At 42.9% G+C, this 27,380-nt stretch overlaps 1 protein-coding gene across 2 annotated transcripts in view; it reads left to right on the forward strand.

Annotated features, from left to right (window-relative positions):
• The window catches only part of LOC112216749 (transcription initiation factor TFIID subunit 6-like), a 58,793-nt gene that overhangs the window by 20,321 nt on the left and 11,092 nt on the right, over positions 1 to 27,380 (forward strand). For both annotated transcript variants that reach the window (XM_042300044.1, XM_042300045.1), the window contains 6 exons: positions 169 to 255; positions 2,085 to 2,238; positions 2,458 to 2,514; positions 4,691 to 4,807; positions 12,070 to 12,191; positions 19,565 to 19,642. In XM_042300044.1, the coding sequence (XP_042155978.1) occupies positions 169 to 255; positions 2,085 to 2,238; positions 2,458 to 2,514; positions 4,691 to 4,807; positions 12,070 to 12,191; positions 19,565 to 19,642 (615 nt within the window). The remainder of the gene's footprint in view (positions 1 to 168; positions 256 to 2,084; positions 2,239 to 2,457; positions 2,515 to 4,690; positions 4,808 to 12,069; positions 12,192 to 19,564; positions 19,643 to 27,380) is intronic.

Below are 27,380 nucleotides of genomic sequence, written 5' to 3' on the forward strand. Positions count from 1 at the left end.
CCGTAGCAAAATGATTTGCAGCAGAGAATGATAAAGTGTGATCTTATTGGACGACTCACTCTGACATGTCGCACCTCAGTTCATATCAATACCAATGAACACCGGGTAATTGTGTTATGAAATGTCATCCTTCGCTCATATTTTCTGTTTCCCCCCTTTGTCTTCCAGGACGCGTTGAAGTTTATGCACCATGGAAAGAGATGTAAACTGACGACCAGCGACATAGATCATGCTCTTAAACTGAAGAATGTAGAGGTGAGGGGGACTATACTATGACATCATGGAGAAATGGTTCTTTCTTTGGAGAACTTTTAACAGGACCTCATTGAAATATAGTATATAGGCTATTGAAAGGAACATTTCAGGTTTCATTTGCATAAGCAGACTTGTGAATTTCATGATATCAATCAATTGGTAACATTCAGACCCCTTGACTTTTTCCAAATTTTGTTACGTTAACAGCCTTATTCTAAAATGGATTAAAAAAATAAAAAATTCTGAGCAATCTACACACAATACGAAAAGTTTTTTTAACGTTTTTGCAAAAAACAACAACAGATCACGTATTTACATAAGTATTCAGACACTTTGCTATGAGACACGTAATTGAGCTCAGGTGCATCTTGTTTCTATTGATCATCCTTGAGATCTTTCTACAGCTTGATTGTAGTCCACCTGTGGTAAATTCAATTGATTTGACAAGGCACACATCTGTCTATATAAGTTTCCACAGTTGACAGTGTATGTCAAAGCAAAAACCAGGCCATGAGGTCGAAGGAATTGTCTGTAGAGCTCCGAGAGAGGATTGTGTCGAAGCACAGATCTGGGGAAGGGTACCATAAAAGGTCTTCAGCATTGAAGGTCCCCAAGAACACAGTGGCCTCCATCAATCTTAAATGGAAAAAGTTTGGAACCACCAAGACTCTTCCTAGAGCTGGCTGCCTGGCCAAACTGAGCAATCGGAGGAGAAGAACCTTGGTCAGGGATTGTCACTCTGACAGAGCTCTAGAGTTCCTCTGTGGAGATGGAACAATCTTCTAGAAGGACAACCATCTCTGCAGAACTCCACCAATCAGGCCTTTATGGTAGAGTGGCCAGACGGAAGCCACTCCTGAGTAAAAGGCACATGACAGCCCGCTTGGAGTTTGCCAAAAGGCACCTAAAGACCATGAGAAACAAGATTCTTTAGTCTGATGAAACCAAGATTGAACTTTTTGGCCTGAATGCCAAGTGTCACGTCTGGGGGAAACCCAGCACCATCCCTACGGTGAAGCATGGTGGTGGCAGCATCATGCTGTGGAAATGTTTTTCAGGGACTGGGAGACTAGTCATGATCAAGGCAAAGATGAACGGAGCAAAGTACAGGGAGATCCTTGATGAAAACCTGCTCCAGAGCGCTCAGGAACTCCGACTGGGGCGAATGTTCACCTTCCAACAGGACAACGACCTTAAGCATACAGCCAAGACAACGCAGGAGTGGCTTCGGGACAAGTCTCTGAATGTCCTTGAGTGGCCCAGCCAGAGCCCGGACTTGAACCCGATCGAACATCTCTGGAGAGACCTGAAAAAAGCTGTGCAGCGACGCTCCCCATCCAACCTGACAGAGCCTGATAAGGATCTGCAGAGGAGAATGGATGAAAATCTTCAAATACATGTGTGCCAAGCTTGTAGTATCATACCCAAGAAGACTCAAGGCTGTAATTTGCTGCCAAATGTATTTGAACAAAGTACTGCGTAAAGAGTTTGAATACTTACGTAAATGTGATATTTCATATATATATTTTTGTATTCATTTGCTTACATTTCTAAAAACCTGTTTTTGCTTTGTTTTTATGGGGTATTGTGTGTAGATTGAGGGGGTAAAAACAATTTAATCAATTATAGAATACATTTTTAACCTAACAAAATGTGGAAAAAGTCACGGGGTCTGAATACTTTCCAAAGGCACTGTAGATATCGATGGAAGTCACTACACTGGTACATGCACCATTTCAGTTTGCCTGTATCTATCCAGCCATCACAATATTAGTCATCCCAGTGCTTGGGTTCATAGCGGCCTCCTCTCTGTCCTCTCTCCTCCACAGCCTCTCTATGGCTTCCAGTCGCAGGAATTCATCCCGTTCCGCTTCGCCAGTGGAGGAGGGAGAGAGCTTCACTTCTACGAGGAGAAGGAGGTAGACCTCAGTGACATCATCAACACACCCCTCCCTAGAGTCCCCCTTGACGTTTCGCTCAAAGGTATTATTATAGTTTTTTTTTGGGGGGGGGTGTTTTACAAAAACGCTAATAGATATATATCTCTCTCTCTCTCTATCTTAAACTATTTCAAAGGTAAAGGTGTTGATTGCATTGAGGAAGTAGATTCACATGTACTGTGTTATCTACACGTCCTATGACAGTTTTTGATTTAGTTGATTATACAAGCTCTTGTACCTCCTCTTGTTTTCTGTTCCTCAGCTCACTGGTTAAGTATTGAAGGTGTCCAGCCTGCAATACCAGAGAACCCACCCCCAGGTGAGACGTCTGTCTGTGTCCGTCTTTCTCTATCATCTACTTGAGAAAAGCAGCATAATTCTTAAAACAACCACATTTGCAGTATGTGTATGTTTACACTATGTATACAGTGCCTTTGGAAAGTATTCAGACCCCTTGACACATTTTGTTAAGTAAGTTACAGCCTTATTCTAAAATGGATTAAATAATAAATCAAAAATTCCTCGGCAGTCTACACACAATACTCCATAATGAAAAGTGAAAACAGTTTTCTTTTTGCAAATGTACGACCAATAAAAAACAGAAATACCCAGACCCATTTGAAATTGAGCTCAGGTGCATCCTGTTTTCATTGATCATCCTTGAGATGTTTCTACAACTTGGAGTTCACCTGTGGTACATTCAATTTATTTGGAAAGGGACACACCCTTCTATATAAGGTCCCACAGATGACAGTGCATGTCAGAGCAAAAACCAAGCCATGAGGTCAAAGGAATTGTCCGTAGAGCTCCGAGACCGGATTATGTCGAAGCACAGATCTTTTCAGCATTGAAGGTCCCCAAGAACACAGTGGTCTCCATCATTCTTAAATGGAAAAAGTTTGGAACCACAAAGACTCTTCCTAAGCTGGACGCCCGGCCAAACCGAGCAATCGGGGAGAAGGGCCTTGGTCAGGGAGGTGACCAAGAACCCAGTAGTCACTCTGACAGAGCTCTAGAGTTCCTCTGTGGAGATAGGGGAACCTTCCAGAAGAACAACCATCTCTACAGCACTCCACCAATCAGGTCTTCATGGTAGTTTGGCAAGACGGAAGCCACTCCTCAGTAAAAGGCACATGACAGCCCGCTTGGAGTTTGCCAAAAGACACATAAAGAACTCTCAGACCATGCGAAACAAGATTCTCTGGTCTGATGAAACCGAGATTGAACTTTTTGGCCTGAATGTTAAGTGTCACGTCTGGAGGAAGCCTTGCACCATCCCTACTGGGAAGCATGGTGGTGGCAGCATCATGCTGTGGGGATGTTTTTCAGCAGCAGGGACAAGGAGATTAGTCAGGATCAAGGGAAAGATGAACGGAGCAATGTACAGAGAGATCCTTGATGAAAACCTGCTCCAGAGCACTCAGGACCTCAGCCTGGGGTGAATGTTCACTTTCCAACAGGACAACGACCCTAAGCACACAGCCAAGACAACACACAGGAATGGCTGAATGTTCTTGAGTGGCCCAGCCAGAGCTCGGACTTGAACTAGATCGAACATCTCTGGAGAGACCTGAAAATAGCTCTGCAGCGACGCTCCCCATCCAACCTGACAGAGCTTGAGAGGATCTGCAGAGAATAATGGGACAAAATCCCCAAATACTGGTGTGCCAAGCTTGTAGTGTCATACCCAAGAAGACTCAAGGCTGTAATCGCTGCCAAAGGTGCTTGAACAAAGTACTGAGTAAAGAGTATGAATACTTACGTAAATGTGATATTTCATATATATATTTTTTGTATTAATTTGCTTACATTTCTAAAAACCTGTTTTTGCTTTGTTTTTATGGGGTATTGTGTGTAGATTGAGGGAACAAAACCATTTAATCCATTTTAGAATAAGGCTGTAATGTAACAAAATATGGAAAAAGTGAAGGGGTCTGAATACTTTCCGAATGCATTGTATACACCCGCAGCATACCACCCTGCATACCACTGCTGACTTGCTTCTGAAGCTGAGCAGGGTTGGTCCTGGTCATTCCCTGGATGGGAGACCAGACGCTGCTGGTGGTGTTGGAGGGCCAGTAGGAGGCACTCTTTCCTCTGGTTGAAAATAAATAAATAAATAAATAAATAAATAAATATATATATATATCCCAATGCCCCGGGGCAGTGATTGGGGACACTGCTCTGTGTAGGTTGCTGTCTTTCGGGTGGGACGTTAAACGGGTGTCCTGACTCTCTGAGGTCATTAAAGATCCCATGGCACTTATCGTTAGAGTAGGGGTGTTAACCCTCGTGTCCTGGCTAAATTCCCAATCTGGCCCTCAAACCATCACGGTCACCTAATAATCCCCAGTTTACAATTGGCTCATTGATCCCCCATAACTATTCCCCAGGTCGTTGCTGTAAATGAGAACGTGTTCTCAGTCAACTTACCTGGTAAAATAACGGATAAATAAAAAATACCATCACCCTCTGTCCCCTTCTCTTTCCCTCAGCCCCCAAAGAGCAGCAGAAGACTGAATCTACAGAGCCTCTCAAAGCCGTCAAGCCTGGTCAGGAGGAGGAGGGCTCCATTCAGAAGGGCCAGGGAGCTACATCTGCAGAGGCTAAAGGTCAGTGTATTCTCTGTTTGTAATGTCTACTGTCTCTCTATCCGTCTGTGTGTCGGTACTATATGCCATCTTAAAATTGCACAAGTAGAGTTGGATTATTTGCTCTAAAATGTTAAATAGATATTTATTTAATTTGATGTGTGGGACAAAACAAACCACATCAATGACATTCAAGATATTCTTCAGTATTAAACCCATTCTTCAAGTGGCAATCAGCATTTTAAACAATAACAAAGTGTGCTCCCCTTATGGTTAGGTGATGTGAACCTTTGTCCTATCATGATTATGTACTCATAAAGCATTGTGATATATACGATGGTATCGCACCCTAACCTCAAACATAAAAATAATAATACAAAAACACAGTTGGGCTGAAACCACCGTTAGGGTATAGTACGAAATTGTATGCTACATCTGGAATAATCATGATGAAAGATGATGTTGTTGAACGCTTGCCAGAGGCTAAGTACAGACAAATCTTTTCTAATATTCCTTTCTGGTGGGGCTTCATTATAGAATGTGTGTGTGTGTTGCGCAACTGATGAGGAACGGGCTGTCTTACCGTAAGTGAATTAAGTTATAAATCATGGACTGGATAGAAGCAAATTCTACCGTCTTAAGAACTGGATAATAATTGCTACTCTCTTAATAGGCTGTTTCTTCGGTCTCTCATAAAGCTGTGTTTGAGAATAGCCTAAAGACTCTCGACTTTCATTCTCGTTCTTTTTGAAAGCGGCAACTTTAGGGCAACCGTATTAGAATATTTGGGAAATAGGCTACTATTCACAACTTGAATTTGTCTTAAAGCTTGTATGATAGACCTAGTAGGAGGATAGGTTATTGGCCATTTGGTTTTCAACCTCAAATGGAGCGATTTGTCCACTTCTCACGGATCATTAATTTTTTTATAAGCTTAAACCAGATTGTTCTGTACGCCATTGATATTGTTTGTTCTCCCTCATTATTAGTCCCCTGGCTACCGTACGTTTTTAGGCTATTCAAACAACTTTTTGAGATGGACTCCAGCCACCCTAGTCATAGACTGCACAGCAAGCGGTACTGGAGCGTCCAAGTCTAGGTCCAAAAGACTTCTTAACAGCTTCTACCCCCAAGCCGTAAGACTCCTGAACATCTAATCAAATGGCTACCCAGACTATATGCATTGCCCCCCCCCCCTTCTTTTATGCTGCTGCTACTCTCTGTTTATTATCTATGCATAGTCACTAACTCTACCTATATGTACATATTACCTCTACTAACCGGTGCCCCCACACATTGACTCTGTACCGGTACCCCCTGTATTTCGCCTCGCTATTGTTATTTTACTGCTTTTCTTTAATGATTTGTTACTGTTATTATTTACTTAACCAACAATGCAGTTATGAAAAATTTGGCGCACATGACCATCTAAGATATCAACATTTGAACCATGTTTTGAGGCTATTATATAGTGTTTTATTTTTTACATTTACTTTGGCGTAAAACAAGCTTATATGTTGGGTTGTTACAGGCTTTGGTTTTTCCATTTGTTTTGAGATTGGACTTTAGCTTTAGCACATAGGGCGCACCGATAGTCAGTATGTGTTATATATGTGCTGGTTGCCATCTCGTTAGTGGGAAGGTGTTTCACCTGTGCTGGCCCAGGTCTATTTAAGAGTGGCTGGCCAAGTGCTCCAGTGGTTTTAATAGATGCAGAGGGTTAACACCTTTTAGTTGGAAACTCATCCTTTCCATTGATTCACTCTTGCCATTCTGAGAATGTCATTTCCGGTCACAACTTGCAGACTTGTTTTCGAGTTGCTGTGCGTTTTGTTGCCAACCTATTTTGCTACCTGACAACTTTACGGTTTTTACTTTTTAATTACCGTTTATATTATTATTATTTATTTTTTTCCCTCAACTTTTTCACTCCGGACGCTTTATCTGGACACGATTCGTCAGGACCTCCAACAGCCGAAGCTAAGTAGTAACATTAACGTGATGCCTTCTAATTGCAGTCGCTGTGCTGCAAGCCCAGCTTCAGACGCAATCGTTAGGCAAGGGTAATTTCAGTGTAGGACAGGATGAAACAGCGTCTGTGCCACCAGTAAGTACAGATAGTAGTATAAATCCCCTGGCACAGTCTCCGCAGCCGGACAACTTTCTCACGGTTTCTGGAAGGAAATGCTGTAGGAACGCTCAACCGGTGTCGCTCATTCAGCCGACAGAAACTTTCAACCGGTTTTCCCCATTAATTAATTAAGCAGCGAGTCGGAGTCAGAGGCCGAGTCTTTTCTGGTCTCTACTCCTCCCGTTACGGGGTCTGAGACGCCGAAGCTTCCCACCATTAGCTCTGACAAATTGAAAACTCTAGTCATTGGCGACTCCATTACCCGCAGTATTAGACTTAAAACGAATCATCCAGCGATCATACACTGTTTACCAGGGGGCAGGGCTACCGACGTTAAGGCTAATCTGAAGATGGTGCTGGCTAAAGCTAAAACTGGCGAGTGTAGAGAGTATAGAGATATTGTTATCCACGTCGGCACCAACGATGTTAGGATGAAACAGTCAGAGAACACCAAGCGCAACATAGCTTCTGCGTGTAAATCAGCTAGAAAGATGTGTCGGCATCGAGTAATTGTCTCTGGCCCCCTCCCAGTTAGGGGGAGTGATGAGCTCTACAGCAGAGTCTCAACTCAATCGCTGGTTGAAAACTGTTTTCTGCCCCTCCCAAAAGATAGAATTTGTAGATAATTGGCCCTCTTTCTGGGACTCACCCACAAACAGGACCAAGCCTGACCTGCTGAGGAGTGACGGACTCCATCCTAGCTGGAGGGGTGCTCTCATCTTATCTACCAACATAGACAGGGCTCTAACTCCTCTAGCTCCACAATGAAATAGGGTGCAGGCCAGGCAGCAGGCTGTTAGCCAGCCTGCCAGCATAGCGGAGTCTGCCACTAGCATAGTCAGTGTAGTCAGCTCAGCTATCACCATTGAGACTGTGTCTGTGCCTCGACCTGGGTTGGGCAAAACTAAACATGGTAGTGTTCGCCTTAGCAATCTCACTAGGATAAAGACCACCTCCATTCCTGTCAGTATTGAAAGAGATCATGATACCTCACATCTCAAAATAGGGCTACTTAATGTTAGATCCCTTACTTCAAAGGCAATTATAGTCAATGAACTAATCACTGATCATAATCTTGATGTGATTGGCCTGACTGAAACATGGCTTAAGCCTGATGAATTTACTGTGTTAAATGAGGCCTCACCTCCTGGCTACACTAGTGACCAAAACCCCCGTGCATCCCGCAAAGGCGGAGGTGTTGCTAACATTTACTATAGCAAATTTCAATTTACAAAACAAAAGACGTTTTCGTCTTTTGAGCTTCTAGTCATGAAATCTATGCAGCCTACTCAATCACCTTTTATAGCTACTGTTTACAGGCCTCCTGGGCCATATACAGCATTCCTCACTGAGTTCCCTGAATTCCTATCGGACCTTGTAGTCATAGCAGATAATATTCTAATCTTTGGTGACTTTAATATTCACATGGAAAAGTCCACAGACCCACTCCAAAAGGCTTTCGGAGCCATCATCGACTCAGTGGGTTTTGTCCAACATGTCTCTGGACCCACTCACTGTCACAGTCATACGCTGGACCTAGTTTTGTCCCATGGAATAAATGTTGTGGATCTTAATGTTTTTCCTCATAATCCTGGACTATCGGACCACCATTTTATTACGTTTGCAATTGCAACAAATAATCTGCTCAGACCCCAACCAAGGAACATCAAAAGTCGTGCTATAAATTCACAGACTACACAAAGATTCCTTGATGTCCTTCCAGATTTCCTCTGTCTACCCAAGGATGCCAGAGGACAAAAATCAGTTAACCACCTAACTGAGGAACTCAATTTAACCTTGCGCAATACCCTAGATGCAGTTGCACCCCTAAAAACTAAAAACATTTCTCATAAGAAACTAGCTCCCTGGTACACAGAAAATACCCGAGCTCTGAAGCAAGCTTCCAGAAAATTGGAACGGAAACGGAAAATTTTAGAAAAGGCTGTTGCGCAGCAACTTACTGCCTTCCTGAAGACAAACAATGTATACGAAATGCTTCAGTCTGGTTTTAGACCCCATCATAGCACTGAGACGACACTTGTGAAGGTGGTAAATGACATTTTAATGGCATCGGACCGAGGCTCTGCATCTGTCCTCGTGCTCCTAGACCTTAGTGCTGCTTTTGATACCATCGATCACCACATTCTTTTGGAGAGATTGGAAACCCAAATTGGTCTACACGGACAAGTTCTGGCCTGGTTTAGATCTTATCTGTCGGAAAGATATCAGTTTGTCTCTGTGAATGGTTTGTCCTCTGACAAATCAACTGTTCCTCAAGGTTCCGTTTTAGGACCACTATTGTTTTCACTATATATTTTACCTCTTGGGGATGTTATTTGAAAACATAATGTTAACATTCACTGCTATGCAGATGACACACAGCTGTACATTTCAATGAAACATGGTGAAGCCCCAAAATTGCCCTTGCTAGAAGCATGTGTTTCAGACATAAGGAAGTGGATGGCTGCAAACTTTCTACTTTTAAACTCGGACAAAACAGAGATGCTTGTTCTAGGTCCCAAGAAACAAAGAGATCTTCTGTTGAATCTGACAATTAATCTTAATGGTTGTACAGTCGTCTCAAATAAAACTGTGAAGGACCTCGGCATTACTCTGGACCCTGATCTCTCTTTTGAAGAACATATCAAGACCATTTCAAGGACAGCTTTTTTCCATCTACGTAACATTGCAAAAATCAGAAACTTTCTGTCCAAAAATGATGCAGAAAAATTAATCCATGCTTTTGTCACTTCTAGGTTAGACTACTGCAATGCTCTACTTTCCGGCTACCCGGATAAAGCACTAAATAAACTTCAGTTAGTGCTAAATACAGCTGCTAGAATCCTGACTAGAACCAAAAACTTTGATCATATTACTCCAGTGCTAGCCTCTCTACACTGGCTTCCTGTCAAAGCAAGGGCTGATTTCAAGGTTTTACTGCTAACCTACAAAGCATTACATGGGCTTGCTCCTACCTATCTCTCTGATTTGGTCCTGCCGTACATACCTACACGTACGCTACGGTCACAAGACACAGGCCTCCTAATTGTCCCTAGAATTTCTAAGCAAACAGCTGGAGGCAGGGCTTTCTCCTATAGAGCTCCATTTTTATGGAACGGTCTGCCTACCCATGTCAGAGACGCAAACTCTGTCTCAACCTTTAAGTCTTTACTGAAGACTCATCTCTTCAGTGGGTCATATGATTGAGTGTAGTCTGGCCCAGGAGTGGGAAGGTGAACGGAAAGGCTCTGGAGCAACGAACCGCCCTTGCTGTCTCTGCCTGGCCGGTTCCCCTCTTGCCACTGGGATTCTCTGCCTCTAACCCTATTACAGGGGCTGAGTCACTGGCTTACTGGGGCTCTCTCATGCCGTCCCTGGAAGGGGTGCGTCACCTGAGTGGGTTGATTCACTGATGTGGTCATCCTGTCTGGGTTGGCGCCCCCCTTGGGTTGTGCCATGGCGGAGATCTTTGTGGGCTATACTCGGCCCTGTCTCAGGATGGTAAGTTGGTGGTTGAAGATATCCCTCTAGTGGTGTGGGGGCTGTGCTTTGGCAAAGTGGGTGGGGTTATATCCTTCCTGTTTGGCCCTGTCCGGGGGTGTCCTCGGATGGGGCCACAGTGTCTCCTGACCCCTCCTGTCTCAGCCTCCAGTATTTATGCTGCAGTAGTTTATATGTCGGGGGGCTAGGGTCAGTTTGTTATATCTGGAGTACTTCTCCTGTCCTATTCGGTGTCCTGTGTGAATCTAAGTGTGCGTTCTCTAATTCTCTCCTTCTCTCTCTCGGAGGACCTGAGCCCTAGGACCATGCCCCAGGATTACCTGACATGATGACTCCTTGCTGTCCCCAGTCCACCTGGCCGTGCTGCTGCTCCAGTTTCAACTGTTCTGCCTTCTTATTATTCGAACATGCTGATCATTTATGAACATTTGAACATCTTGGCCATGTTCTGTTATAATCTCCACCCGGCACAGCCAGAAGAGGACTGGCCACCCCACATAGCCTGGTTCCTCTCTAGGTTTCTTCCTAGGTTTTGGCCTTTCTAGAGAGTTTTTCCTAGCCACCGTGCTTCTACACCTGCATTGCTTGCTGTTTGGGGTTTTAGGCTGGGTTTCTGTACAGCACTTTGAGATATCAGCTGATGTACGAAGGGCTATATAAATACATTTGATTTGATTTGAGTTGGCTCTCCCTATTTTGATTTCTAGACCAACAATCCTTTAACTGATTTCCCTGATTTCATTTTGTTCCACCTTTTTGGTTTGCTTCCTGGTGTAGGTTTTTCTTTTGTTTGCCTCTTCCTGGGCGTATTTAGTGTGCGCTCATGGTGGGTGTCTTTTAAGTTGCTGTTGCTAGTTGCTGTTGCCACTTTGTGGACACTATTGTGAATTTTTCAGTACATATGTGGCAATTATTTATTTCAGAAGGAGCCAGAAAAACTAGTGCACTCTATATGTGCTCTAGGTCATTGGACACCATTGGACATGCACCTGTCTGGGGTGTAGACACGACTGGTTATTCCTGTAACTGTGTTATGGCCTACTATGTACTGTTGCTATGGTTACACATCGGGTCTTTTCCAGAACAATGGTGTCTCTTTCAGAGGAGTTAGCAGGATGACATGTATGGTTATTCCCGTAGAGTGCCAAGGTCTATGGTCCTACATGCATGAACCTGGCTTAAGGCGAGTCTATGTGTGTCTATTTCTGTGGCTCTACGGGTTCCATGCCCTAATATGAAGGCAATATGATAACGGTGGCTAAATGCCAGAGGGGATGAGCCGTTAAGAGGAGTTACTATGAGTGTGACGTAAGGAGGACAAATGTATAATTAGTCTGTGCCAAGACTGGAAGGCACTTGTATTCATGAACCAGCTCTGCTTTTGTTATGAAGTAATAAAAAGTCTATTTGACTTCACAGGCTCCGGTATTTGTGAAATATGATTGACCGAATATTTCCACGACAACACTGCCATGCATTTATAAGTTATATTCTTCAAGAATAAATAGGTACATATAAATTAATGATAAGTCCAACAATTGATGTAGCAGCTGCAGATAGCCCCATTTAAGGAAAAGCAATTCCTATTTAATAAACATTTGTTTGCATCTCTCTCTCTTTCCCTGTGTGTTTTTCTGCCCCCCATTCCCAGGAAAGAAAGATGGTCTGATGAGGATGAAGCCCCGCAGTACTCACGAGCTCTCAGTGGAACAGCAGCTCTACTACAAGGAGATCACGGAGGCCTGCGTCGGGTCCTGTGAGGCCAAGAGAGCTGTGAGTCAACTGTTTATCAAGTGTGCATTTGTGTGTGTGTATGTGCGCATGCATGTAAGAAAGAGTTGTGTGGTTGTGTCTCCTCCAAAATGATTGGCACACTTGAAAAGATGAGCAAAAGACTGTGAAAAACAATACAAATACAGTGGGGCAAAAAAGTATTTAGTCAGCCACCAATTGTGCAAGTTCTCCACTTAAAAAGATGAGGCCTGTAATTTTCATCATAGGTACACTTCAACTATGACAGACAAAATGAGAAAATAAAATCTAGAAAATCACATTGTATGATTTTTTTAATGAATTTATTTGCAAATTATGGTGGAAAATAAGTATTTGGTCAATAACAAAAGTTTATCTCAATACTTTGTTGGCAATGACAGAGGTCAAACGTTTTCTGTAAGTCTTCACAAGGTTTTCACACACTGTTGCTGGTATTTTGGCCCATTCCTCCATGCAGATCTCCTCTAGAGCAGTGATGTTTTGGGGCTGTTGTTAGGCAACACGGACTTTCAACTCCCTCCAAAGATTTTCTATGGGGTTGAGATCTGGAGACTGGCTAGGCCACTCCAGGACCTTGAAATGCTTCTTACGATGCCACTTCTATGTTGCCCGGGCGGTGTGTTTGGCATCATTGTCATGCTGAAAGACCCAGCCACGTTTCATCTTCAATGCCCTTGCTGATGGAAGGAGGTTTTCACTCAAAATCTCACGATACATGGCCCCATTCATTCTTTCCTTTACACGGATCAGTCGTCCTGGTCCCTTTGCAGAAAAACAGCCCCAAAGCATAGGTACACTTCAACTGTGAGAGACGGAATCTAAAACAAAAATCCAGAAAATCACATTGTATGATTTTTAACCAATTAATTTGCATTTTATTGCATGACATAAGTATTTGATACATCAGAAAAACAGAACTTAATATTTGGTATAGAAACCTTTGTTTGCAATTACATACGTCAAATCGGCCGATTAATCGGTATCGGCTTTTTTGGTCATCCAATAATCGGTATCAGCGTTGAAAAATCATAATTGGTCGACCTCTAATTCCTACCACTGCTGTGTCGTCTGCAAACTTGATGATTGAGTTGGAGGCGTGCATGGCCAACCAATCATGGGTGAACAGGGAGTACAGGAGAGGGCTGAGAACATACCCTTGTGGGGCCCCAGTGTTGAGGATCAGCTGGGTGGACATGTTGTTACCTACCCTCACCACCTGGGGGCGGCCCGTCAGGAAGTCCAGGACCCAGTTGCACAGAGCGGGGTCGAGACCCAGGGTCTCGAGCTTGATGAGGAGTTTGGAGGGTACTATGGTGTTAAATGCTGAGCTGTAGTTGATGAACAGCATTCTCACATAGGTATTCCTCTTGTCCAGATGGGTTAGGGCAGTGTGATTGCGATTGCGTCTGTGAACCTATTGGGGCGGTAAGCTAATTGGAGTGGGTCTAGGGTGTCAGGTAGGGTGGAGGTGATATGGTCATTGACTTGTCTCTCAAAGCACTTCATGGAAGTGAGTGCTATGGGGCGAAAGTCATTTAGCTCAGTTACCTTAGCTTTCTTGGGAAGAGGAACAATGGTGGCCCTCTTGAAGCATGTGGGAACAGCAGACTGGGATAAGGATTGATTGAATATGTCCGTAAACACACCAGCCAGCTGGTCTGCACATGCTCTGAGGACGCGGCTAGGGATGCCGTCTGGGCCGGCAGCCTTGTGAGGGTTAATCACGTTTAAATGTTTTACTCACGTTCGCTGCAGTGAAGGAGAGCTCGCAGGTTTTGGTAGCGGGCCGTGTCGGTGGCACTGTATCGTCCTCAAAGCGAGCAAAGAATTTGTTTAGTTTGTCTGGGAGAACGACATTGTGGTCCGTGACAGTGCTGGTTTTCTTTTTGTGGTCCGTGATTGACTGTAGACCCTGCCACATACCTCTCGTGTCTGAGCTGTTGAATTACAACTCCACTTTGTCCCTATACTGACGCTTAGCTTGTTTGATTGCCTTGCGCAGGAAATAGCTATACTGTTTGTATTCGGTCATGTTTCCGGTCGCCTTGCCCTGATTAAAAGCAGTGGTACGCGCTTTCAGTTTTGCACGAATGCTGCCATCAATCCACGGTTTCTGGTTGGGGAAGGTTTTAACAGTCGCTGTGGGTCCAACATCATCGATGCACTTGCTAATAAACTCGCTCACCGAATCAGCGTATTCATCAATGTTATTGTCCGACGCTATGCGGAACATATCCCAGTCCACGTGATCGAAGCAATCTTGAAGCGTGGAATCCGATTGGGCGGACCAGCATTGAACAGACCTGAGTACGGGCGTTTCCTGTTTTAGTTTCTGTCTATAGGCTAGGAGCAACAAAATGTATGCGTCGCAGAAGTTAGAATAACAATGATCCAGGGTTTTGCCAGCCCGTGTCACGCATTCTATATGCTGATCAAATTTAGGGAGCCTTGTTTTCAGATTAGCCTTGTTAAAATCCCCAGCTACAATAAATGCAGCCTCAGGATATGTGGTTTCCAGTTTACATGAAGTACTTTCAGGGCCGTCGATGTGTCTGCTTGGGGTGGATATACACGACTGTGATTATAATCAAAGAGAATTCTCTTGGTAGATAATGTGATCGGCATTTGATTGTAAGGGATTCTAGGTCAGGTGAATAAAAGGCCTTGAGTTCCTGTAAGTTGTTATGATCACACCACATCTCGTTAATCATAAGGCATACACCCCCGCCCTTCTTCTTACAAGAGAGATGTTTGTTTCTGTCGGCGCGATGCGTGAAGAAACCAGGTGGCTGTACCGACTCTGATAATGCATCCCGAGTGAGCTATGTTTCTGTGAAACAAAGAACGTTACAGTGTTGTCATTTCACTTGTCAGTTTGTCCACTTTAATGGTGAAATATGCATTGAAATGATTGGCTAAATCCAAAGGTTTTGTTATAAATGACCCATTAACTTCAATGGAGATTAATTTGGTTTTCTGCCCATAATATCATTTAAGGTGCTCCAAAGTATTTTCCCATTGTTTTTATAATTTGTTTTGTTTTGGTCATATAATTACTTTAGTCTCCGATTCAAAATTTACAGGATTTCAACCAATCAGGTGAGCAGCCTGACTTTTTTTTTTTAGCATAAATTCTATTTTTCATAAAAATGTTAAATTCATCATCGAACCAGGTGGCTCTAACAGGTGCGTGTTTTTTAACAATTGTCAAGAATAATTTTACAAATTTTTCAAGTGCTGCATCTGGATTCTCCTCCTTATACACATCAGACCAACATACGGTGCATTCGGAAAGTATTCGGACTCCTTCACCTTTTCCACATTTTGTTACGTTACAGCCTTATTCTAAAATGGATTGAATTAAAACATGTCATCAATTTACAGACAATACCCCATAATGACAAAATTAAAACAGGTTTTTAGAAATATTTGCAAATTTGATAAAAAATTCAAAACAAATACTTTATTTACATAAGTATTCAGACCCTCTGCTATGAGCCCGGAAGTTGAGCTCCGGTGCGTCCTGTTTCCGTTGATTGTCTTTGAGATGTTTCTACAACTTGGTTGGAGACCACCTTGGCAAAATGTAATTGATTGGATATGATTTGGAAAGGCACACACCTATCTATTGTTATGTTCTAATTCCCAGAGTAAAAACTCTACGGACATTATGAAAGCATAACCAAGTTTATTCTTCCCAGATGATCAATACAGCTGCATTAGACAAAAACATTTTCACACAAGAACTGATATTTAACCCTTCCTCATAGGCTGAGTCTCCTCCTACACATCTGTACAGACATTGTATCTTTACTGCTAGGCAGGACACTAGTGATATGGGCCATAAACTTTTATTTCTCCCTTAAGGTGACCTGACCTGACATCAACCCACCTCCATCACTAATTCATGGCTCTCTCCCCTTATCAATGCCTGCCACATGTAATCGCTTCCCTAAACTCAACACATTCCAAGCTTAGTTGCACACACTATATACATTCCTCCTTTAACACTTAACTTCTGGTGTAGACCCTCTAAACCTCAGCACTCCATCAGTGACATGAGTAAGTATATTTCATATTCTCAGAACCCAACACTATATAAGGTCCCACAGTTAACAGTGTATGTCAGAGCAAAAACCAAGCCATGAGATGGAAGGAATTGTCTGTAGAGCTCAGAGACAGGATTGTGTCTCAGCACAGATCTAGGGAAGGCTCCCCAAAAAATTCTGCAGCATTGAAGGTCCCCAAGAGCAAAGTGTCTTCCATGATTCTTAAATGGAAGAAGTTTCGAACCACCAAGACTCCTCCTAGAGCTGGCCGCAGGCCAAACTGAGTAATCAGGGGAGAAGGTCCTTGGTCTGGGATGTGACCAAGAATCTGATGGTCACTCTGACAGAGCTCTAGGGTTCCTCTGTGGACATGGGAGAACATTTCAGAAGGACAACCATCTTTGCAGCACTCCACCAATCAGGCCTTTTATAGTAGAGTAGCCAGATGGAAGCCACTCCTCTGCAAAAGGCACATGACAGCCTGCTTGGAGTTTGCCAAAAGGCACCTAAAGACTCAGACATGAGAAAGTAGATTCTCTGGTCTGATGAAAGCATTATTGAACTCTTTGGCATGGAGGAAATCTAGCACCATCCCTAAGGTGGATATGTTTTTCAGCAGGCAGGGACTGGGAGACTAGTCAGGATTGAGGCAAAGATGAACGGAGCAAAGTGCAGAGAGATCCTTAATGAAAACCGGCTCTAGAGTACTCAGGAACTCAGACTGGGGCTAAAGGTTCACCTTCCAACAGGACAATGACCCTAAGCACACAACAATAACAATGCAGGAGTAAAGGGTGTGCCAAGCTTGTAGCATCATACCCAAGAAGACTTGAGGCTGTAATCGCTGTCAAAGGTGCTTCAACAAAGTACTGAGTAAAGGGTCTGAATAATTAAGTAAATGTGATATATCCTTTTTTTTTTAAATACATTTGCTAAATGTTCTAAAAACCACGTTTTGCCTTGTAATTATGGGGTATTTTGTATAGGATGTTGAGGGGAAAAAACAAGCAATTGAATCCATTTTAGATTAAGGATGTAACGTATCAAAATGTGGGAAAAGTGAAGAGGTCTGAATACTTTCCGAATTTACTGTGCATTTTTAAAATCTTCAACGGAAGAGTCCTGGCCTCCATCATTCTTAAATGGAAGAGGTTTGGAACCACCAAGACTCTTCCTAGAACTGGCCGCCCGGCCAGACTGAGCAGGGTGGTGACCAAGAACCCAATGGTCACTCTGACAGAGCTCTTTTTTTTAAGATGTAAAAATAAAAAAAATAAAAAACTTTTTTTATCCTTGTATTCCTACTGCTGTATCATCAAAGGTGCTTTCTAAGAGAGTCTCAGAAATTGCTAATATATCCTACGATTTAGCAAATTACTCATCTCATGAACTTTGTTTCTGAGGCTACATATGAGCTAACTTTAACCGTTTCCTGGGTAGCTTATATAAAACTGAACTCATAATGATAATAGGTTGTATTTAAAAAAAAAAAGATTTCTGATTATAACAGAGGAATAAGTGGATTTTTGAGCAGGGTGCGCTATTATTTGTGCCACTTCTATCGAGGCGGCAGGTAGCCTAGTGGTTAGAGCGTTGGGCCAGTAACCGAATCCCCGAGCAAACAAGGTAAAAATCTGTTGTGCTGCCCCTGAACAAGGCAGTTAACCCACTGCTCCCCGGTAGGCCTTGTAAATAAGAATTTGTTCTTACCTGACCTGCCTAGTTAAATAAAGATTAAAGGTTTTGTTTATGGTGGTGAAATACGCTGCCTCAGGCCCCATTCCAGAATCTCCCATATGTGATTGAGACACACACACACACCCTTTATGCTCCTTTGAGACAACTCTTTCAAAGTCACTGCGTTCTCTTCTAGCCATGGTAGCCTAAATAATGGCCAACTGGGCATTTGTATGTCCCTAAGCATGATAGCATGTTAATTTCTTAACCACACCTGTGTGGAATCACCTACTTTTAATATACACTGAGTGTACAACACATTAGGGACATTCCATGACAGACTGACCAGGTGAAAGCTGTGATACGTTATTGATGTCACCTGTTAAATCCATTTCAATCAGTGTGGATGAAGGGGAGGAGAGAGGTTAAATAATTATTTTTAAACCTTGAGAGAATTGAGACATGGATTGTATATGTGTGCCATTCAGAGGGTGAATGGGCAAGATTCACGTGCCTTTGAATGGGGTATGGTAGTAGGTGCCAGGTACACCGGTTTGAGTGTCAAACTGCAATGCTGCTGGGTTTTTCATGGTCAACAGTTTCCTGTGTGTATCAAGAATAGTCCACCACCCAAAGGACATCCAGTCAACTTAACACAACTGTGAGAAGCGTTGGAGTCAAAATAGGCCAGCATCCCTGTGTAATGCTTTCAACACCATGTAGTCCATGCCCCGATGAATTGAGGCTGTTCTGAGGGCAAAAGGGGGTGCATCTCAGTATTAGGAAGGTGTTCCTAATGTTTTGTACTCTGTGTCCCTCATTTGCACTAGTGTTTCATTTATTTTAGCAGTTACCTGTTATGTACACTACCGTTCAAACGTTTGGGGTCACTTAGAAATGTCCTTGTTTTTGAAATAACATCAAATTGATCATAAATACAGTGTAGACATTGTTAATGTTGTAAATGACTATTGTAGCTGGAAATGACAATTTTTTATGGAATATCTACATAGGCGTACAGAGGCCCATTATCAGCAACCATCACTCCTGTGTTCCAATGGCACATTGTGTTAGCTAATCCAAGTTTATAATTTTAAATCAGTTTTGCTGATTAAAGAAGCAATAAAACTGTCCGGTTTTAGACTAGTTGAGTATCTGGAGCATCAGCATTTGTGGGTTCGATTACGTGCTCAAAATGGCCAGAAACAAAGAACTTTCTTCTGAAACTCGTCAGTCTATTCTTGTTCTGAGAAATGAAGGCTATTCCATGCGAGAAATTGCCAAGAAACTGAAGATCTCGTACAACGCTGCGTACTACTCCTCTTCTAGGCAGAGTTGCAAAGAGAAAGTCTTATCTCAGACTGGCCAATAAAAAGAAAAGATTAAGATGGGCAAAAGAACTCCGACAGAGGAACTCTGCCTAGATGGCCAGCATCCCGGAGTCGCCTCTTCACTGTTGACGTTGAGACGGGTGTTTTGCGGGTACTATTTAATCAAGCTGCCAGTTGAGGACTTGTGAAGCGTCTGTTTCTCAAACTAGACACTCTAACCCAAACTTTTGAACGGCAGTGTGTGTGCGTGTGTGGTTTTCTTATTTTCGCATCATGTCATGTCTCTGACCCAGTATGTGTCTCTTCTCTCCTTCAGGAGGCCCTACAGAGTATCGCCACAGACCCCGGGCTCTACCAGATGCTTCCCAGATTCAGCACTTTTATTTCTGAAGGGGTGAGCTGTTTTTCCTGTCAATTACTCTCACCCAGGGCTCTAAAGTGCAACCAATTTGGTCGCATATGAAACAAAGTATTTAGCTGTGCAACAAGGAGTTTTATTTTGGGAACACTTTTGCGACTAGGAGAAAAATATCCCAGATAAAAATGGTTTTAATGATAAGGCCACTGTCGTGTCTTTGTCATCATTAAAGGTGAAGACTGTTATTTTATCAAATCAATTCTTTGTAATTATTATTACGTGATTAACTTCTTGGCGCACCCATCCCGTTAGCGGGATCATTTTCGTCAGCAACCGCTGAACAGCATAGCGCCACAGTCAAATAATATTACTAAAAAATATTCATATTCATGAAATCACAAGTGCAGTATTGCAAAACACAGTTTAGCCTTTTGTTAATACACCTGTCGTCTCAGATTTAGAAACTTTGCTTTACAGCGAAAGCAATCCAAGCGTTTGTAAGTTTACCCATAGCATAACATAACATTATGTACACTAAGCATTAAGTAGCTAGGTCACGAAAAGCAATCAAAATAATCGTTTACCTTTGATCTTCGGATGTTTTCACTCACGAGACTCCCGGTTACACAACAAATGTTCCTTTTGTTCCATAAAGATTATTTTTATACCCAAAATACCTCCGTTTGTCGCGTTATGTTCAGAAATCCACAGGAAAGAGAGGTCACGACAACGCAGACGAAAGTTCCAAATAATATCCATAATGTCCACAGAAACATGTCAAACGTTTTTTATAATCAACCCTCAGGCTGTTTTTAAAATATATATTCGATAATATATCAACCGGGTGTGTAGGTTTTTCAATAACACCGGGAGGAACAATGGCCGCTTTACTCTGTAGCGCAAAACTCACTCTGAGAGCCCCCACCTATCCACTTACGCAATGTGATCTTTCAAAATAAAAGCCTGAAACTATGTCTAAAGACTGTTGACACCTTAGGGAAGCCATAGAAAAAGGAATCTGGTTGATATCCCTTTAAGTGGAGGATAGGCATGCATAGGAACAGAGAGGTTTCAAAATAAGAGATACTTCCTGATTGGATTTTCCTCAGGTTTTCGCCTGCAATATCAGTTATGTTATACTCACAGACAATATTTTTACAGTTTTGGAAACTTTAGTGATCTCTATCCTAATCTGACAATAATATGCATATTCTAGTTTATGGGGCTGAGAAATAGGCAGTTTCAAATGGGTACGTTTTTTAGCCAAAGCGAAAATACTGCCCCCTACACGCAAAAGGTTAAACTAATCATGTAAATGTAATTAACTAGGATGTCGGGGCACCACGGAAAATCTTCATATTACAAAGTTATAATTTTCCGAATATAACTCTTCAGATATTTTAATATCTGATCAATTAGTATTAATGAATTCTTCTTTACCTCACATCAGTCTCATTCCAAACGGCGTAGAATTCTTGGTTATCTGCACGAACTCAGCCTACACCATGAATCCTCCATAACCTACAGTGGGGAGAACAAGTATTTGATACACTGCTGATTTTGCAGGTTTTCCTACTTACAAAGCATGTAGAGGTCTGTCATTTTTATCATAGGTACACTTCAACTGTGAGAGATGGAATCTAAAACAAAAATCCAGAAAATCACATTGTATGATTTTTAAGTAATTCATTTGCATTTTATTGCATGACATAAGTTTTTGATACATCAGAAAAGCAGAACTTAATATTTGGCAATTACAGAGATCATACGTTTCCTGTAGTTCTTAACCAGGTTTGCACACACTGCAGCAGGGATTTTGGCCCACTCCGCCATACAGACCTTCTCCAGATCCTTCAGGTTTCGGGGCTGTCGCTGGGCAATACGGACTTTCAGCTCCCTCCAAAGATTTTCTATTGGGTTCAGGTCTGGAGACTGGCTAGTCCACTCCAGGACCTTGAGTTGCTTCTTACGGAGCCACTCCTTAGTTAACCTGGCTGTGTGTTTCAGGTCGTTGACATGCTGGAAGACCCAGCCACGACCCATCCTCAATGCTCTTACTGAGGGAAGGAGGTTTTGGCCAAGATCTCACGATACATGGCTCCATCCATCCTCCCCTCAATACGGTGCAGTCGTCCTGTCCCCTTTGCAGAAAAGAATCCCCCAAGAATGATGTTTCCACCTCCATGCTTCATGGTTGGGATGGTGTTCTTGGGGTTGTAATCATCCTTCTTCTTCCTCCAAACACGGAGAGTGGAGTTTAGACCAAAAAGCTCTATTTTTGTCTCATCAGACCACATGACCTTCTCCCATTCCTGCTCTGGATCATCCAGATGGTCATTGGCAAACTTCAGACGGGCCTGGACATGTGCTGGCTTGAGCAGGGGGACCTTGCGTGCGCTGCAGGATTTTAATCCATGACGGCGTACTGTGTTACTAATGGTTTTATTTGAGACTGTGGTCCCAGCTCTCTTCAGGTCATTGACCAGGTCCTGCCGTGTAGTTCTGGGCTGATCCCTCACCTTCCTAATGATCATTGATGCCCCACGAGTTGAGATCTTGCATGGAGCCCCAGACCAAGGTAGATTGACCGTCATCTTGAACTTCTTCCATTTTCTAATAATTGCGCCAACAGTTGTCACCAAACTGCTTGCCTATTGTCCTGTAGCCCATCCCAGCCTTGTGTAGGTCTACAATTCTATCCCTGATGTCCTTACACAGCTCTCTGGTCTTGGCCATTGTGGAAAGGTTGGCGTCTGTTTGATTGAGCGTGTGGACAGGTGCCTTTTATACAGGTAACGAGTTCAAACAGGTACAGTTAATACAGGTAATGAGTGGAGAACAGGAGGGCTTCTTAAAGAAAAACTAATAGGTCTGTGAGAGCTGGAATTCTTACTGGTTGGTAGGTGATCAAATACTTATGTCATGCAATAAAATGCAAATTGATTACTTAAAAATCATACAATGTGATTTTCTGGATTTTTGTTTTAGATTCCGTCTCACACAGTTGAAGTGTACCTATGATAAAAATTACAGACCTCAACATGCTTTGTAAGTGGGACAACCTGCAAAATCGGCAGTGTATCAAATACTTGTTCTCCCCACTGTATATAAATAGGCCCATGTGAACCCTGATATTGAGGGTGCGCCATGCGGCTGTGCCTTATGGGGAAAGGGGGTACTCCATGCGGCCGTGCCTAATGGGGAAAGGGGGTGACCCAGGCGACATGGAGATGTGGGAATCCGAGCTCGGGCGAGAGCCAAAGCCACCCTCCTGGCCCAGAACCCTTGCCGAGGGAAGGGAGAAGCGGAGGGCGTGGGCCCCCTACCCTACCCAGTCCTCAGAGAGTCATAGATACTCCCGCCGTTTACCCGTGCTTCATTGGTCTGTTTTGCTTGATGGCCCTCCAATCTGCACTTGATAGATGTCCCTCTGACCTGCAACCATTTTCTACAGTTATGTGTTCCCTTGTCATGCTGGAGGCTCATTTCAGGATGAGCCTGCAGGAAGGATACCACATCAGGGAGGAGGATGTCTTCCCTGTAACGCACAGCATTGAGATTGCCTGCAATGACAACAAGCTCAGTCCGATGATGTTGTGACAAACCACCCCAGACCGTGACGGACCCTCCACCTACAAATAGACCCCGCTCCAGAGCACAGGCCTCGATGTAACGCTCATTCCTTCGACGATAAACGCTAATCCGACCATCACCCCTGGTGAAACAAAACCGCAACTCGTCAGTGAAGAGCACTTTTTGCCAGTCCTGTCTGGTCCAGCGACGGTGGGTTTGTGCCCATAGGCGACGTTGTTGTAGCGACGTTGTTTGTGCCCATAGACAATGTTGTTGTCTCCCTGTAGCGCTGTCTTAGGTGTCTCACAGTACATTGCAATTTATTGCCCTGGCCACATCTGCAGTCCTCATGCCTCCTTGCCGCATGCCTAAGGCACGTTCACACAGATGAGCAGGGACCCTGGGCATCTTTCTTTTGGTGTTTTTCAGAGTCAGTAGAAAGGCCTCTTTAGTGTCCTAGGTTTTCATAACTGTGACCTTAATTGCCTACTGTCTGTAAGCTGTTAGTGTCTTAACGACCGTTCCACAGGTGCATGGTCATTAATTGTTTATGGTTCATTGAACAAGGATGGGAACCAGTGTTTAAACCCTTTACAATGAAGATCTGTGAAGTTATTTGGCTTTTTACAAATTATCTTTGAAAGACAGGATCCTGAAAAGGGGACTTATTTTTTGCTGAGTTTTTATATATATATATATTATTTAACCTTTATTTAACTAGGCAGGTCAGTTCAGAACAAATTCTTATTTACAATGACAGCCTACCCCGGCAAAACCCAAATGACACTGGGCCAATTGTGCGCTGCCCTGTGGGACTCCCAATCGCGTCCGGATGTGATACAGCCTGCATTCGAACCAGGGACTGTAGTGATGCCTCTTGCACCGAGATGCAGTGCCTTAGACCGCTGCGGCACGCGGGAAAATCGACAGTATATTTAAAACTATATTTTTCATCTCTTCATGTAGGTCTCCTGATTTAAACCCAATCGAACTTGTTTGGCATCAACTGAAAACATATCTCCGTAATGATACAATTCTCCCCCTACCCTCCTTGGCAAGAGTCTTTTGTCCTGCTTATAGCCCATAATGGGTGGATGGATTCATTAGTAATTTACCGTTCTCATTCTCTGACTGGAAACGTAGTTTGCAGAGTTCATGATCTCATTTTCAAGTCCTTGTTTAAAAAATAACTATTTTTGAGATTATTTTGTTTTCAAATAACCAAAAGTGAGCGGTTGTAATCTGAATAAAGGGATAAAGGCCATTCTTGAACATGGGGTGAGACAATAGTACCTTTTTAATTTTGTCTGGCTAGCCATTCCAAATAAAATTGAATGTTTTTTCCTCATATCATTTAAACAGGTCGCTCTCCGCCTGACTCTCCACCAATGCCGCCTGGCAATTAACCAAAAACACAGCATCTACAGTGGTATTCCATTTCCAGCAAGACTATTCAAGGCATCGACTCCCTGATGGTTGAAGATGATGAGCGCTCGGAAAAGGCAATCTGGAATCTTTTGTGTGACTAACGCCTTTAGTGAGAAGGTCTAATGCTTTGATATTTAATCATTTCTGCCCTCCGAATTCATATAAATAGGCCCATGTGCATCTTCATCAGATGAACTGCAACATGTCAGCTAAAGTGATTTAATTCATGAATTCATGAAATAATGTGTGTGCAGGACAGAGGAATAGCAATTCTTACACTATTGTTCTAAATTCAATCACCTTCTTCTTCCTCATCATTCAGTTCATCGAAATTCCAATTTGAAGTCGTGCATAATTATCAGTTTCTATTTGGTTTATATCCCCCGTTCATTGTCAGGTAGAGACACATTAGGCCTTGGAACCCAAAAGCATAATCAGTGATCTAACTCCCCCTTGTGGTGGTCTGGAGCAATGAAGCAGTGACACAGGGTACCGTACTAAAACACAAATTACCTCTAAATCCTGCTGCATAATCTCTACATTTTTTGTTGAGCAACCACTGTACATTAATGTGGATGCTACCTTGATTACAGATAGTCCTGAATGAGTCATGTAGAATAATAGTGAAGACATGAAATAACACATGGAATCATGTAGTAACCAAAAAATATTTTATATTTGAGATTCTTCAAAGTAGCCACCCTTTGCGTTGATGACAGCTTTACACACTCTTGGCATTCTCTCAACCAGCTTCACCTGGAATGCTTTCCCAGCGTTCTTGAAGGAGTACCCACATATGCTGAGCACTTGTTGGCTGCTTTTTCTTCACTCTGCAGTCCAACTCATCCCAAACCATCTCAATTTGGTTGAGGTCGGGTGATTGTGGAGGCCAGGTCATCTGATGCAGCACTCCATCACTCTCCTTGGTCAAATAGCCCTTACACAACCTGGAGGTGTGTGTTGTGTCATTGTCCTGTTAAAAACAAATGATAGTCCCACTAAGCCCAAACCAGATGGAATGGTGTATCGCTGCAGAATGCTGTGGTAACCATGCTGGTTGTGTGCCTTGAATTCTAAATAAATCACAGACAGTGTCACCAGCAAAGCACCATCACACCACCTCCTCCATGCTTCACGGTGGGAACCACAGAGACACTCATCAGATCAAAGGACAGATTTCCACCGTTCTAATGTTCATTGCTTGTGTTTCTTGTCCCAAGCAATTCTCTTCTTTCTGTTGGTGTCTTTTAGTAACGGTTTCTTTGCAGCAATTCGATCATGAAGGCCGGATTCTTATGAACAGTTGATGTTTAGGTGTGTCTGTTACTTGAATTCTGTGAAGTATTTATTTGGGCTGCAATGTTTGAGGTTTTCCTTTCCTGTGGCGGTTTTCATGAGAGAATTTCATCATAGAGCTTGATGGTTTTTGCGACTGCACCTGAAATGTTCCGGATTGACTGACCTTCATGTCTTGAAGTAATGGACTGTCATTTCCCTTTGCTTATTTGAGCTGTTCTTGCCATAATATGGACTTGGTCTTTTACCAAATAGGGCTATCTTCTGTATACCACGCCTACCTTGTCACAACACAACTGATCGGCTCAAAGGCATTAAGAAGGAAATAAATTCCACAAAATAACTTAGGCACACCTATTAATTGAAATTCATCCCAGATTACCCCATGAAGCTGGTTGAGAGAATGCCAAGAGCTGTCAAGGAAAAATGTGGCTACTTTGAAAAAATATATATTTTGATTTGTTTAACACTTTTTTTGGTTACTACATGATTCCATATGAGTTATTTCATAGTTTTGATGTCTTCACTATTTTTCTAAATTAGTAAAAAAAAAATATATATAGAAAAACCCTGGAATGTGTACAGTCGTGGCCAAAAGTTTTGAGAATGACACATATTAATTTCCACAAAGTTTGCTGCTTCAGTGTCTTTAGATATTTTTGTCAGATGTTAATATGGAATACTGAAGTATAATTATAAGCATTTCATAAGTGTCAAAGGCTTTTATTGACAATTACATGAAGTTGATGCAAAGAGTCAGTATTTGCAGTATTGACCCATCTTTTTCAAGACCTCTGCAATCTGCCCTGGCATGCTGTCAATTAACTTCTGGGCCACATTCTGACTGATGGCAGCCCATTCTTGCATAATCAATGCTTGGAGTTTGTCAGAATTTGTGGGTTTTTGTTTGTCCACCCACCTCTTGAGGATTGACCACAAGTTCTCAATGGGATTAAGGTCTGGGGAGATTCCTGGCCGTGGACCCAAAATATCGATGTTTTGTTCCCCGAGCCACTTAGTTATCACTTTTGCCCTATGGTAAGGTGCCCCATCATGCTGGAAAAGGCATTGTTCCTTCACCAAACTGTTCCTGAATGGTTGGGAGAAGTTGCTCTCTGAGGATGTGTTGGTACCATTCTTCATTCATGGCTGTGCTCTTAGGCAAAATTGTGAGTGAGCCCCCACTCCCTTGGCTGAGAAGCAACTCCACACATGAATGGTCTCAGGATGCTTTACTGTTGGCATGACACAGGACTGATGGTAGCGCTCACCTTGTCTTCTCCGGACAAGCTTTTTTTCCGGATGCCCCAAACAATCGGAAAGGGGATTCATCAGAGAAAATGACTTTACCCCAGTCCTCAGCAGTCCAATCCAAGTACCTTTTGCAGAATATCAGTCTGTCCCTGATGTTTTTCCTGGAGAGAAGTTGCTTCTTTGCTGCCCTTCTTCACACCAGGCCATCCTCCAAAGGTCTTCG

Source organism: Oncorhynchus tshawytscha, linkage group LG17 (genome assembly GCF_018296145.1).
Source record: "Oncorhynchus tshawytscha isolate Ot180627B linkage group LG17, Otsh_v2.0, whole genome shotgun sequence".
NCBI classification, from domain to species: domain Eukaryota; kingdom Metazoa; phylum Chordata; class Actinopteri; order Salmoniformes; family Salmonidae; genus Oncorhynchus; species Oncorhynchus tshawytscha.